The 15642-nt window shown below is 43.7% G+C and overlaps 1 protein-coding gene across 1 annotated transcript in view; it reads left to right on the top strand.

Annotated features, from left to right (window-relative positions):
- The window catches only part of SYTL4 (synaptotagmin like 4), a 69703-nt gene extending 54061 nt beyond the window's left edge, over positions 1 to 15642 (top strand). The window contains exons 8-17 of the mRNA XM_047765167.1: positions 69 to 159; positions 270 to 373; positions 1406 to 1498; positions 2785 to 2963; positions 3261 to 3363; positions 3884 to 4045; positions 8615 to 8723; positions 10770 to 10869; positions 11626 to 11834; positions 13992 to 15642. Of these exons, the coding sequence (XP_047621123.1) occupies positions 69 to 159; positions 270 to 373; positions 1406 to 1498; positions 2785 to 2963; positions 3261 to 3363; positions 3884 to 4045; positions 8615 to 8723; positions 10770 to 10869; positions 11626 to 11834; positions 13992 to 14140 (1299 nt within the window). The 3' untranslated portion in view covers positions 14141 to 15642. The remainder of the gene's footprint in view (positions 1 to 68; positions 160 to 269; positions 374 to 1405; positions 1499 to 2784; positions 2964 to 3260; positions 3364 to 3883; positions 4046 to 8614; positions 8724 to 10769; positions 10870 to 11625; positions 11835 to 13991) is intronic.

Here is a 15642-nt window from a genome sequence, read left to right as displayed (position 1 = left end):
TTCCTTACTCCCACCCTCCCACCTACTCAACTGTCCTTTTCCGTTTCCTTGCCCTTATCCCTTCCTAGGAAACGCAACCTGGGGGTCAAAATGTGGTATCTATCGATGAGGGTGAAATGATATTCAAGAAGAACACCAGAAAAATCCTCAGGCCTTCAGGTAGCCGGTTGCCCTTCATGGCCTTGAGATTGAAGTTCTTGAGTACTTGTTGGGTTATTGGTGTGGAGAAGAGTAGGTTTCTTTGATTTGGTTTTTGGTTTTCCACTCAGAATACACTAAATCTGTGATCGATCTTCGCCCAGAAGATGTGGGGCATGAAGGTGGCTCCTTAGGAGACAGAAGCAAATCTGTCCCAGGCCTCAGTGTGGATATGGTAAGTACCCTGGTATTTCATTTGCTTGCTATATGAAATTTTATATACCAGAGTTCCTGTCCTGGCTCAGTGGAAACAAATCTGACTAGTAACTATGAGGTTGCAGGTTTGATCCCGGCCTTGCTCAGCGGGCTAAGGATCCAGCGTTGCCGTGAGCTATGATGTAGGCCTCAGCTGCAGCTCGGATCCTGCATGGCTGTGGCTGTGGCTGTGGCTGTGGCTGGCAGCTGTTGCTCTGATTAGACCCCTAGCCTGGGAACCTCCATATGTCGTGGGTACAGCCCTAGAAAGCAAAGAAAAAAAAAAAAGAAAGAAATTTTATATACCTAAAGTTGACTTTCCTACCTGATGCTCTAAATTCATATGTTTAATTCTTTAGGAAAAGGTAACATGAATCTTGATTTCCTGAAATTTCTAAAGTAAATCTGGTTGTTGAATTACTTAAAGAAACAGACTGTCTCTTTCATTTTCTACACATTGCTTGATATACAATTAGGGGCTCAAATAAATACTTATTTTTAATAAAATGTAGAGATGGTTGGGTTGGGGCAGCCTCATGAGAAAGATATTATTTTGAAATTTGAGAAGGATGGTTGGAATATAGTTTGGAAGCATGAAATGGGGAAACATAAGGATAAGTATATATATGGGCACATGACACCTTAGGGCTTAGCAGCAATTAAGGCCCCTACTCAAGGAAGGAGATTAGTCTTTGAACTTTTTCTTTTTCTTTTTTTGTCTTTTTAGGGCCACACCTGCAGCATATGGAGGTTCCCAGGCTAGGGTTCGAATCGGAGCTATAGTCGCTGGCCTACGCCACCACCAGAGCCACAGCAATGCGGGATTCCAGCCGCATTTGTGATCTACACGATAGCTCATGGCAATGCCAGGTCCTTGACCCACTAAGTGAGGCCAGGGATCAAATCTGCATCCTCCTGGATACTCATCAGATTCATTTCCACTGAATCACAATGGGAATTCCTGAACTTTTTCTTATTTTTATTAACTCTGAATCTATATTCGTTGTTTCAGGAAGAGGAAGAGGAAGAAGAAGACATTGACCACCTGGTAAAGTTGCATCGTCAGAAGCTAGCCAGAAGCAGCATGCGAAGTGGCTCCTCCATGGTAAGTTGTAGTAGTTCTGTGGCTATAGACATGTTGGGGTACTGGGAAGGAAGGAAGGACCTCCCTAGTGCAGAGTCAGGATCTGGGGAAATTCTAGTCACTCTTTCCAAGTAAATACAATGCATTTGTTTGTTCTTTTCCTCAATTTGGACAGTAGTTGCTTAGTATGCAGTGAGGTGACTTTCTCAGATTCTGCCCTGGAGATTCTTATATCAGGTAGTTAGGGCTAGGGAGGTTCATCATAGCTTTGTCAATAGTAACCCATAACTTCTCCCCTAAAAAGGTCCCAGGCCAGGAAGTGAGCAAGTTCATATTTCTTCATCAGGGCATGCTCCAAATATTGTATTTAAGGGCAGTTACTGCCATGAGAAGGGCCTTGGCAAGGGTTAATTGGCATAAGGATATGATTAAGAAATAGCAGTACCAATCAGAATCATGAGGTTAAAGGCACATTTTAAGAATCAGAGCCTAGGAGGAGTTCCCATTGTGGCTCAGCAGGTTAAGGACCCGATGTTATCTCTGTGAGGATGTGGGTTTGATCCCTGGCCTCACTCTGTGGGTTAAGGATCCGGAGTTGCAGAGGTGGCGAGGATCCAGTGTTGCTATGGCTATGGCGTAGATCTCAGCTACAGTTCTGATTTGACCCCTGGCCCAGGAACTGCCATAGGCTGCAGGTGTGGCCATAATAAGAAAACAATTTTTTTAAAAATAATCGGGGACTAGTTTCTGTCTAAAGTATGAAGATTAATGTTTAGGGGAAACAGGATGTTCCTGGAAGAGAATGGTGGGCTTGCAGAGTGGATTATTACTGAGATCCTCCCACCAGTTCTGATACAGGCACTTTCCTTTATAGGTCTTGAGAGGAATAAGGTGGATAAAAGAAACCCACAGATAATGAAGTCCCCTTGTTTTAATTAGTAACTCACTCCTTCTAGCTAACATTGTAGCATATATAACATATACCAAAATTGGACTCAGCTGCACCTTACCTTTCTTCCTTGCACACCTTCTGGGGCAGTTGAAAATTAACAATAAAATGTGTAGGAAGAGGGCAAGAAGAGCAGCTTGGAGTCTAGGGGAGCCGTGAGCTGATAGATGACCCTAAGCAGTTGGGAGTGTGCACTGTCTCTTATATTCTGGGTATGAGATGGTTGGTGGTACTGGCTTATTTATTGAAGGGGCTTTTGTTTTGTTCTGTGACTGGGGGCTTTTTCCTGAGAGAAAATATGAGCAGTGTGGCGGGGGAGCATACCTTCGCCAGATGTTTGTGGGTGCTTTCTCCTCAGAGTACCATTGGCAGCATGATGAGCATCTACAGCGAAGCTGGTGACTTCGGGAACATCTTTGTGACGGGCAAGGTTAACTTTTCACTGAAGTATGAGCAGCAAACACAGACTCTGGTTATTCATGTGAAAGAGTGCCAGCAGCTGGCCTATGCCGACGAAGCCAAGAAGCATTCGAACCCGTGAGTGCTTCTGGACCCGGTGTGGTGCTCGGAGATGATGGCTCAGACCCCGGCATCTCTCTGGGCACCCTGGAACCGAGGCCACCACTTCCTGGGAGGACAGGGAGGTGGGATTGAGGATGGTTAAAGGAGATGTGGGAAGGGGACCAGAATTGTGAAGATGCAATAATGACATGTCTGAGAGGGCCTGATGTGACATTTTCATTTTGTCATGGTGTATGTATATGGAGAGCAGGGAAGTGAAGAGTGAGCTTCTGAAAAGACAGGGAATTACTTGATGTTTTCCTTGGTTTCTAGCTATGTGAAGACTTACCTTCTGCCTGACAAATCCCGCCAAGGCAAAAGAAAAACCAGCATCAAGCGGGACACCGTTAACCCGCTCTATGATGAGATCCTCACAGTAAGTATCTAGAGCCCGAGAGTAGAACTTGTTCTGTCTTGTGTGCTGAGCTGTAGCTATGTCTCTGTCACCTGGCTGGTCCACGTAGTTTTCCATGGCTGTGTCTGTGTATGAAGATATCCTATAGGCATCTCTTCATGTTCCGGCCTCCTAGAGAAGAGACAAAAGCGGACCTAGCTTTCTTGGATTGCTGTGCTGTTGAGCTCCACGTGGCCACAAATTCATTCTGAAAAGCTGAAAAGCCAGTTGGGGTCAGGAGTCTCCCAGGCAGTTCTTTTTGAATATTCTGGTGTTCTCTTGCCCACTCAAGGAAAAAATGAATATTCTAGACCCTTCCACAGAATGTGGTAGGTTTTTTTGTGAAATAGGGTAAGGGGAAGCTCTGAGTGAGGAACCTCAAAGTGCTTAAGGACTAAAGTAATTTGATATTCACTTTGGGTCTGGTTGCTCAGATTTTGGAGTAGTCTTTTCCTGAGGAATTACCATGAACTAATCATGTTGGGCTTCTTTCCTTTCACAGTATGAGATCCCAGAATCTGTCCTGTCCCAAAGGACTTTGCAGTTCTCGGTTTGGCATCATGGTCGTTTTGGCAGAAACACTTTCCTTGGAGAGGCAGAGGTCCAGATGGATTCCTGGATGCTTGATAAGAAACTGGATCATTGCCTCCCTTTACATGGCAAGGTAGTCGACTTTAACAACTCCTTACAGAGTTTGAATCTGAGGTAGAATTGTCTGCACTGACTTCTGCTGGGACATGTTGGTAGTCTTGAAATGTAGCCTTGTGTGGAGTTCTAGCACACTCTGCTGGGGGTTCTGAGTTTAACAGTCATTTCAGATGCACTGGAATGGCAAGTGTGAGTAATCTCTGCGTAGGCCAGGCAAAGGACGAAGTCATGGTTTTCCTTTGAAGTCTTTCATATGCATGCCAGGCTTTGCCTCCTAATCTTCCAGAGTTTGAGCATGCCATAACATCCTAACTTATGCCTCTTCTGGAAGCTAACCTTTTGGTTATCCTAATCTGCACTCCTTTTCCAAGCTATCCTTTTCACTAAAGAAGTGGGAAGTAAAGCAATTCATGGAATTCCAATGGCCATAATCTTGGTCACATAAGCCAGGAACAGTTTTACTTTGGAATTGGCATCTCAGGTGAGAGTGTAGCAATGTGCATAATAGTGCCTGGGAACTGAGTGCAGACCTGGATTTGAATCCTGATTCTGGGATTTGCCAGCTAGGTAAGTCACCTAACTTTTGGGAACCTTATTTCTTCATCTGTAAAATAATAGATGAAGAATAGAGATAATAATATTCCTCTTGCGCAGGATCATATACAAAGTACTAATCAGTGCCTGGCACATACAGGACATTTAGTAGGTTACTGTCATTCTGGTTAAGATGAAATTGCTAAAACAGAGTTTGGAGTTTCTGTTGTGGCTCAGTGGGTTCAGAGCCCGACTAGTATCCATGAGGATGCAGGTTCAATCACCTGGCCTCTCTCAGTGGGTTAAGGACCCAGCATTGCCACAAGCTGTTGTGTACATCACAGACACCCTTGGATCCATCCTGTGTTGCTGTGGCTGTGGCATAGGCTGGCAGCTGCAGCTCTGATTGGATCCCTAGCCCAGGAACTTCCATATGCCATGGGTACAGCCCTAAAAGGACAAAAAGTAAAAAAAATAAGGCAGAGTTTTGACACCTTAATTATCAAAACTGTTCCCTGGCAGGGTTTTTCTATAAAACTTTTTTACACTAGCATTTTCAATACTAAAAACAGTACATGGTCATAGAATACCTTTGGAAAATAGACAAGGAACTAGGAGTAGTGGCTGCCTCTAGAAAGAGAAACTGAGGCGGGAGGGTGATTTAGTTATGTGTATGCCCTTTTATAACATTTTATAATGTTTGAACTTTTTACCATGTCTACATATATTGCTTATTAAGAACATTAAGAAGAAAAGGGTTTATTCTTAACACACATGGTTCAAAATTAAAATAACAGGAGTTCTCTGGTGGCTCAGTGGGTTAAGGACCAGCATTGTTACTGCATGGCTCAAGTAGCTGTGGCCAGGTTTGATCCCTGGCCCAAAAACTTCCACATGTTGCAGGCATGGCCAAAAAAAAATTTTTTTTGAAATAATGTAGAAGTATATAAAAAGAAAAGCAGATTCAATTCCCTAGAAATAACCATGACTTGGATATCTTCATAGAAGTTTTATATTAAACAGCACAGATAGACCCACATGAATTTATATTTTTTCTTTTTTACACAAATGGACTCATGTAAACCTCATTGTGTATATAGATCTTGATTTTTTTTTCTGTCTTCTTTGGGGCCTCACCTGTGGCATATGGAGGTTCCCAGGCTAGGGGTCGAAAAGGAGCTGTAGCCACTGGCCTATGCCACAGCCACAGCAGTGCCAGATTGGAGCTGCGTCTGCAACCTATACCACAGCTCACAGCAATGTCAGATCCTTAACCCACTGAGCGAGGCCAGGGACCGAACCTGCAACCTCATGGTTCCTAGTCGGATTCGTTAACCACTGAGCCACTATAGGAACTCCTTGATTTTTTTATTTAATAATTTGTTATTTACCATGGACATTTTTTCTAGGCCATCATTTAATAGATTTATCTCATTTTAATTGCTGGAGAGTATTCTTCATGTGCCTGTATTAGAATTGATTTACAGTCCCCCCACGGATGGCATGAAAATTGTTTACCTCTTTTTTTTTTCTTTCTGCTATCAAAGCTCTGCGGTAATAATATATCTTGGCTTTCATTTGTGAATGTAACTGTAGGAGAAATTTTTGGTGGTGAAATTGCTGAGTCAAAGGACATGTACATCTAGTGTTTTGATAGCTACGGCCCTCCAAAAATAGTGACATTAAAGATGTCCCTTTAAGTACTAATAAAAACGGGAAAGCAGTTATTACCAAACTATAGTACATTATTGGAAATTTAGAGTTTCTTAAGCATTTGGCATGTAAGTTATTCTCTCAGGGGCCTATAGTTGATAAAATTATATTGAAAATGTCACTGTAAAACATCATGTAAACTGCCAATAAAAAATGCCTTACATCACAAGAAAAAGGTGCACTAGAATGGAGCTGTGTGTTCATTGCAATTATTTTGAGCCGGGATGAAAATCTGCTACTGAAACAAATACTCCAATTTCCAGCTAAGGCTAAACTCCAACAATTTTTAAGAGTCCACTGAAGTTCACATCTGGAGACTAATAAATTGTGTAGACATTTTATAAACAACAAAAAGACCACTCCAGTATTACATGTCTACTTTAACTAAAAACATTCCACATTTGTTGACTCAGAGTTTTCTTTTTTTTCTGCCATAGTGATCTGTTTGCTCCCATTCAGTTTTCTTTTCTTGGCCTCCATCTCCACAATTTTTTCGTATCTCTCCCATATACTACACTTCTATGTATTGTGGGTATGTGGTGCCTTTTTCCAAACCAGTGGGGATTATGTCTTCCTGACATACTATGTTCAGAACTGAGGCCCTAGGTTAGAGGAGCCCCAGTGAACACAGGCCAGTGAAAGAGTACCTGTGATCAGCAAGAGCACCAACTTATGCTCTGGGTACCAAAGCATAAGGAGCAAGTCACACAGGGCCGATACAGTGAAGCAGTGCTGCTGCCCAAGGCCACTTGCTGCTCATCCCAGACACCCACTCATGCTTGTAGTCACTCAGGAAGTGTTTGTGAAGCACCTACTATGTGCCAGGTACTTTGCTAAGTGTCAGGCATACTAGGATGAACAACAACAACAAAAAGGCTTGATTCCTGTCCTCCTGGCATTTGGATCCTGGTGGTAGAGACAGTCATTAATCAGAAGTAACATAAACTGGATTTCCCTGGTGGTGCAGTGGGTTAGGATCCAGCGTTGTCACTGCAGCAGCTTGAGTTGCTACTGTGGCACGGGTTTGGTCCCTGGCCAAGACAATTTCACGTGCTGTGGGTGCAGCCGGAAAAAAAAAAAAAGGACTTTTTATGTCTGAAAATCATAAAAGTGATACATGCTATTCTAATTAAAAACACACTTTAGGAGTTCCCTTCATGGCTCAGCGGTTAACAAACCTGACTAGGATCTGTGAGGATGTGGGTTCGATCCTGGGTCTCATTCAATGGGTTAAGGATCTGGCATTGCTGTGAGCTGTGGCGTACCTCACAGACTCCGCTCTGATCTGGTGTGGCTGTGGCTGTGGCTCACAGCTGTAGCTCTGATTCGACCCCTAGCCTGGGAATGCCATATGCCGCGGATGTGGCCCTAAAAAGCAAAAAAAAAAAAAAAACTTTAGATATACACAGAGTAAAAAGCAAAGGTCCTTTTTCATTTCTCCATCCTACTTCCCACCTTAGGAGATACAAGTGTTAAGTTTGTCTGTATCCTTCTGGGTTTTTCTATATAATGTCATATAGTGGTTAAAAGCTTGGAGTCTGGAACCAGTCTGTCTGAATTCGAATCCTGGCTCTGTCAATTGCTGTGTGACCTTGGCACGTTACTCAACTTCTCTGTTCCATAATCTGTAAAATGGGGATAGTAGTACTCATGGGGACTATCTTTAAGATTAAACAAAATGATATACTTAAAGTATTGACAACATTACTTGGCACACAATTCTATATGAAATAATATTGATAATAATTGTTATTTATATGCATATATATTCACATGTACAGATATGAATATATTAATATGAGTGGGATACTTTTTCTGCATCTTGCTTTGTTGACTTAACAGTACATCTTGGATATCTTTCCATGTCAGCAAATAGAGGTTCACTGCATCCTTTTTGATGATTGCATGCCACATGCTATATGAGGATATTAAAATCACTCATTTAACCTTTCCTGCATTGACTGACTTTTCAGTTGTTCCCACTTTGCAGCTATTACTAACAATGTTGGTAGTAAGATTCTTCATCATAATGTCAGTCCCCTGTGAGTTTGTATGGACAGCCTTACTGGAAGGCCTTTGAGGGTATTTGGGATCTAGTAACTATATCCCCTAAATAGCAAAATAGTGGGCATTGCGGAAGACTCTTTGTTAGTTCTTCTGCAGCTCCTTTTGAAGAAACTGCCTTAGAATCTGTGGCTGCCGTGGCCTAGTGATCCTGGCAGATATTCATAAGGAGGAGGGTGCTTTTATGCTATGAAGCTGTTTTGGGGGGTAGTTTTAGAATCTCCTCAGCAAGAGGTCTCAACAAGTCTTGACCTGTTGGATTTCTGTGTTTCAGGTCAGTGCTGAGGCCTCAACTGGCTTGCCATCACACAAAGGCGAGTTGGTGGTTTCATTGAAATACATCCCAGCCTCCAAGCTCCCTGTTGGAAGTGACCGGAAAAAGAGTGAGTTTTCTTTGGGGCCCTGGATTTAGTTCTTAGTTTTCTGGACAAGATCTGTGTGATGTGGTGGTGGCTAGCGACTAGCGCTGTGGGAGAGACCAGATTGCAAAGTGCACTAGATCATCTTCTAGGGAAGATTTCTTTACTCAGTAAGACATTTCTGTTTTTCAACCAGAAGGGAAGGCCTTAAAGTTGGAATATTTTTTTTTTGTTTTGCTTTTTATTTTGTTTTTACTTTTTAAAATTTTATGGCTGCACCTGTGGCATATGAAAGTTCCCGGGCCAGGGACTGAGTCCGAGCCACAGCTCCAACCTACACTGCAGCCATAGCAATGCTGGATCCTTTAACCCACTGTGCCAGGTCGGAGATAGAACCCATACCTCTGCAGCAACCTTAGCCACTGCAGTCGGATTCTTAACCCGCTGTGCCATGGTGGGAACTCGTTGTTGTTGTTGTTGTTGTTGTTTTGAGGCCATTAACTCAGTCTTGGTCCAGCTCTGGCAAGCTACTAAGAGGTCAGAACAGAACAGAAACTTTGGAACTGAGACGGGGTGGTTGGAAGGGGTGGTATATAAGTATAAGGGGCAGGAAGTGGAAGGCTGAGGAAGAGTAAATCTACACACCAGGCACGGTGCTAGTGACTGTGGATATGGAGGTGAATAAGACATGATATTTTCTGCCCCTTGGAAAGAAAGACAATCATATGCTAAGATGGCAGTGATGAGTTCTGTCTGGTTATATTTGGAAGAGTTAAAGAGGAAGTAATAATGATACTGGACTTAAGACTTTACCAGGCAGAAAAGAGGATGGGGTGAGGAGAGCATTTCTGGAAGAGGAGATAGTGTGGGAGAAGGTTTGAAAAAGGCCTGGTAAATGTGGGGTTATATGTGAGTGTGAGGCAGTGAACTTCTTAGTTGAGTGGGGCTGGAGTTATGGTATGCAGATGTGGGGGTGGTGCTACAATTATTGATGAGCCTGGAGCCTGGCTGAACAGGGCCATGAATATAATGGTAAGGAGTTGAACTTGATGCAGTGACCACGGGGAGCCAAAGTTCTTAAAAAGTTACCTGCAGCAAGGTCTGATCTAGAGGATTTGGGGAAATCAATGAGGTCCCCAGGAAGGGTGTGCAGAATGACTAGAGAAGAGAGACAGGATAGAACCATAGGGAACATTTTAAAGAATGAAGAAGGGAAAAGAAGCCAGGGCAGTAGAGGGTTATCATGGGAGAACAATGCAGGAGAGAGCTTGAGGAAGGGAGTGGGGGTTGTCAACAGAATTGAAATACCACTGGGATGTCAGCCCAATGAAAAGACACAGCTCATTGGCATTAGTTGGCATTTTCAGTGGATTAGTGGAAGCAGAAGCCAGATTTCAGTAGAAACTAGGCTGAGTGAATGGGGCAAAGGAGTAGAGGCAATGAGTGAGGACTTTTTTCCAGGATAACTGATGGTGATAGAGAGGAGAGCCATGGAAGAGAGCTTGAAATGGAGATAAGGTTAAAGGGAGATTTTCTTTTAAAAGGACTTTTTTAAAAGAGGAAGTGAGATTCACATATGTTTAGACTGAGGAGATGGGATCAGTAGAGAATGAGATATTAAAAATGGGAAGTGGGGATTGAAATCATTGAAATCATGATAAGTCTTGTTGACATGGGGATGGGATCCAGGATACAAGTGGAGGAGTTCCCCTTTCCAATCATTCAACAAATATTGGGCAACTTTCTCTATGCCTCAATATTCTCATGGATAAAACGAGGACAGTAATAGTGTATATCTCATAGGATTGTTTTGAGGAACAAATGCTTTATGTAGAATTTGGCATGTAGCCAGCTTTCAATAAGCCTTTATTGCTATTGTTATTATGAATTGAGTGCCTATTGCTCACTGTCAGGCACTGTGCTAGGTTCTGAGAATCGAAGGCAGATGTGGTTCAATTATCATGGAGTTTGCTGTCTTCAGGGGCAAGGAGAGGAACTACTATGTAGATAAAGCTCAAAAGAAATCTGGGGGTGTTGGGGCTCACTTGCTATGGCTGACATCCCTTCCAGGTAAAGTTGGGGAAGGCGGCGAGCTCCAGGTGTGGATCAAAGAAGCCAAGAACCTGATGGCTGCCAAATCAGGAGGGACGTCAGACAGCTTTGTGAAGGGGTGAGTCCCTGGACCAGCACCAAACTAACCAGTTTCAGGACCAGAGAGCTAAGAGAGGAACCCAATTTAACCTTCCTCTGTGGATATTATCCCCGTGTGTCCTGCCACCTCTAGCAGCCAACTTTGTTCCTGAAATTAGGTAATGGCCCAACCCCCACTACCACGTTTGCAACTGGTCTGAGCTCAGTTTGGACTGGGCTGTAGGGGTGATTTCCAGACAGGAGAGGAGACAGTTAGGTCTGACTTTCCCTTTATTACAGACTTACACTCTTAATTGATCCTGAATAAAAATCTGTGTCCCTGACTGGCAAGACCTGGGGATTCAGGATTTTGTTCCCCACAATATTTAAGCAGTGCCAGCTTTCCCCAAGTGACAGCTCACCCCACTGACTTAAGTTCTCTAGCACATCATGTTTAGCTATGCCTACGGTTATTTCTATTGGTTTTATTAAAGGAGACCTCACCCAATGGAAACGGAATCGAGTATTTTAAACCCATTTTTGGTGGCGTATAGACAATAGCTCCCTAACAATATTGTATTAATTTTCTCTTCAGGTTAAAGGAAGTGAATCAGGTGAATGATCTAGTGGAGGTACTGGGAGCTCTGCTTCAGCAGATTCAAAGGAGGGAGTGTGTGTCCTCGGATCTGAGCATTGACTCAGCTTCCTAGGCTAGGTCTAGGGTAGGGGAGAAGGGAATTTAGATAGATATCACCCGCTTCGAATAGGCTGTTGATTCCTCCCCGCCCTCTGCCAGATACCTCCTTCCTATGAGGAACAAGGCCAATAAGCGTAAGACTCCCGTGATGAAGAAGACCCTGAATCCCCACTACAACCATACATTTGTCTACAATGGTGTGAGGCTGGAAGATCTCCAACACATGTGCCTGGAACTGACTGTGTGGGACCGGGAGCCCCTGGCCAGCAATGACTTCCTGGGAGGGGTCAGGCTGGGTGTTGGCACTGGTGAGAGCCTCTCCCCCGACCCTCACTCTCCTCAAGGCTTCCTGGGTAGTTCACTCTGAAGAGACCCATCCCCCTCCCTACACAGCTCTGCTGCGTCAAGAGTTGTCTTCTTTCCGGCAGTTAACGTTCAACCTGTATTTACTGAGTTCAACCAGTATTTGCTGTACAGGGCTAGGGGGAGGCTGAGGTCATGCACTGGTCATGTGTACAGATAAACAGGACCCTGACTGCCAGGAACTCCATCATCATCCCACCAAAAACATCTAAGAACCTACCTGGAGCTGTACCTCTGACTTCTACCTTCTATCCTGTGACAGTGAAAGAAAGGTCCTAGCAAAGGTTACGCTCTTTCTAAGCCTTCTGGATCACACCATCACCTTCTCAATGACCTCGCTTCTGGAATCTCCTCTCTCTCCTGTCTGATCAGTTTCATTCTCTCTACCTCCCTCCTGGAGGTGAAAGCAGATATGCTCTGGTATTTCCCATCTTAAGAAATAGAAACAAACCTTCCCTTGACCCTGTCCCTCACTTCTGATTTCTTAAGAAGAGTTGTCTCCATGTTCTCACCTCTTCTTTAGTCTTCAGTCCAGTCTTCAGTCTGTGATCTAGCTTCTGTCCCACCATGCCACTGAGCAATGCCAAAATTTTGTTTTCCTCTTCCTAGAATTTTTGGGCCATTAAACTTCGCTGATCACTCCCTTTTTCTTGAAATGCTTAGCTTCAACTGACACCACATTTTTCTTTGTGGCATCTTTATTCTTCACCTGAACTCTAAATATTGGTGCTTCTCAAGGCTTTTTTTTTTTTTTTTTTTTTAGCTGCACCCATGTCATGTAGAAGTTCCCAGGCCAAGAATCCAACCCATGCCACAGCTGTGACCTGCACCACAGCAGTAACAGTGCCAGATCCTTAACCACTAGGCAACCAGGGAACTCCAAGATTTAGTCTTAAACCTTCTTTTCTCTCTCTATAGTCTCTACATTCCTGTGGCTGGAAATATTGCTTGTATATTAATAATTCACATAAAGCATTTAACACAAATCATCTAGAATGATGTGCTTACAAATGTAAGCCAGTTAATGTCAGTCTCCTGCTTAAAACCCTTCAGGGTCGCCTCTTGTGCTTAGAAGACAATCCAAATTTCTCATCATGCCCACAGGCCCCTGTGTAATCTGGACCCTTTGTTACCTGATCCATCCTGTAACATTCTCTTGCTTGCTCACTGTGCTTCAAACACCATGATTGCTTTCTGCTCTTCAAATGTACCAAGCTTCTTCACAATTAGTGTTCCCTCTGCCTGGAATGGCTGGCTCCTTCTCATTCCTTAGCATTTGACTCAAATGTCTCCTTTGCAGAGGGACCCTCAGACTGGTTCATCTAAGGGAGGCCCTGACCTAGGCACTACAAATCATCCTGGTTATTTGCTTCATGACACTTACCTCACTATCTGAAATACTCCTGTGGATTTACTTTTTTTTTTTTCCTGTGGATTTACTTTTGTATTTTCTGTCTTCTCTATTCAAATGTGAGCTGCCTTCAGGGAGGACTTTTTCTGCTTTGTTCACCACTGTATTTCCATCTCCTGGAAGGGTACTTCGAACACAGTAGGCACTCAGTAAATGTTTGTTGAATGAAATGAACATGTAAGAGAATAAAAATGAGGCCACATATGATCCCATATTGTCTAAACTTCAAGCCTGGATTCTACAGCTAGAAAAAAAAGTCGTTCAGCTCCCTTCCTTCCTTCCCTTCCTCCTCTCCTCCCTCCCCTCCTCCCCTTCTCCTTTCCCTCTCCTCCCCCTCCCCTCCTTTCCCTTCCCCCTTTCCCCTTCTCTCCTCACTTCCCCCTCCCCTCCCCTCCCCTCCCCTTCCCTCTCTTTCCCTTACATTATAAGTCAAACTGGCAGTAACAGAAGAGCTGTAGCTGTAACAGCCTCAGAATAAGGGGTCTTGAACTACCATGTGCTATTTAGAGACCCACTTTATCAACTCGAAGTCTCTTGATAGAGTCTCAGGAGCACAGAAATGGCCATGCAGAGTCAACAGGGAGCATCCCCAAAGTGCTCTCCCCATCAGTCCATCTTTGTAGCAACCCATCTTTTCCATTTGGCTGAGGAGTGGGATCCCTGTTGAGCTTCCTCTGATGTTTCTCCTCAGGAATCAGTAATGGGGAAGTGGTGGACTGGATGGACTCGACTGGGGAAGAAGTGAGCCTGTGGCAGAAGATGCGACAGTACCCAGGGTCTTGGGCAGAAGGGACTCTACACCTCCGTGCCTCAATGGCCAAGCAGAAGCTGGGCTTGTGAGCCCCTGTCCTTCACTGCAGGCCCAGCCCTGTCCAGGGCAAGTCAGAGGAAGCGAAGAAACCAAGAGCAAAGACTTCTAATTTAATGTGTGTGTGTATGTTATGTATGTGTGTGTATAAACGTGTATTTCGACAACTCTCATTATGCTAGAGTGATGTAGACTTCTTCCCCTTTTTAAAGCAGGCTCAAGAATAAGGGTCTCTTCAAAATTTTTTTATTTGCGCATAAGCTAGTATATATTTTCAGAGTCCATTTTTCTTTTTATGAGATTCAATTAACTTATCTTTTAGAACACCTTTTTATCACCTGTCTTGCTGTCCTTGTTCCTCCTTCCTCAGGGAGCCCTGGCTGCCTTTGGCACTTGTACTGGTCTGTATTTCAAGGTGTGCCTGGTCTGAGGCCAAGGCTCCAGGAAGCAGGGATGGGCTACTAAAGACAGAAGAAGGTGGCAGAGAGGTGAGTAGGTCCGTTCTTTTCTCTCCAATTTATGCCTTTAACTCCACTTCTACCTTGACACATTTCTGGAAGTCGTCTTTTAACTCCTTGTTCATAGCAGTTTCCACCTTGCTTGAATCTAATGGTTTTCCTGGAAATGCTAAGAAAATGTCTAGGTTGCTTCCAATTCTGGGCACCTTCATTAGACTCTTGGGGGACCCTTACAAGGGATCCACTTTAGAAAAGCACTTTAAGTAGATAATGGCCTTTGGATGGGGTCACAAGCATGCCCGGTGAGTGCTTCTCAGTGGTCCCTGAGGACCGATGATTAAGTGTCTCCCAGCCTGTGTTGAATTCCTTGCATTTTAAATTGATACAGCAGTTGTTAGAGAGCTTCTAACTTCTCTAATGAAAGGTATCTTCACATGTATCACACCTTTCTTAGCTCCTGTGTCTACCTTGTGTTACCACACAGAATATTATCGATAATATGGTCTGTATGCTATTGTGTAGGCACGTATGGTCTAAAACCAGTCCAGGGATTCTCCGGGTTGAGCACTGTTAGTGTCCCAAACAACATGTTCAGAGCATCTCCCAGTTTTTCTGACTCCTTTCTTGAAGTGATTTCAGTTCCCATTTTTTCTATAGTTTCCTGAACTTGACCTCAATATAACCTGGGTGTGATAGGTTGAAACTTTGCTAAGAAGGGTCTAGCGAGCTAAGGTTCATTTTCTGAAACTCACTATTGCAAACTGACCTTTTTAGTCTCACAGTTGTATCTACACAAAGTCATTTGTGAAAGGAGCCTGTACTAGAGAAGAAATCCCTTTCAGTAGAGTCGGCTGCTAGCGGACTCTCCTGTATGTAAGCCTACACCGGATTGAAGCCTGCGGTTTCTGTTGTACGTTTGAAGTGAATGGAAGAGTGTTTTTTAAAAGGTTTATCTCGTGTGGATTGATACTGAAATGGAAGGCATAACTTGGGATCATGAACTGTCACCTGCTCCTCCTTTGTTCTCCACCCCATGAAATGTATGTGTGTTTCAATAAAGCTTTCTCCCTTGTCAA

This window comes from Phacochoerus africanus, chromosome X (assembly GCF_016906955.1).
Source record: "Phacochoerus africanus isolate WHEZ1 chromosome X, ROS_Pafr_v1, whole genome shotgun sequence".
Lineage (NCBI taxonomy): Eukaryota > Metazoa > Chordata > Mammalia > Artiodactyla > Suidae > Phacochoerus > Phacochoerus africanus.
This window is presented reverse-complemented; position numbering and strand designations above follow the sequence as displayed.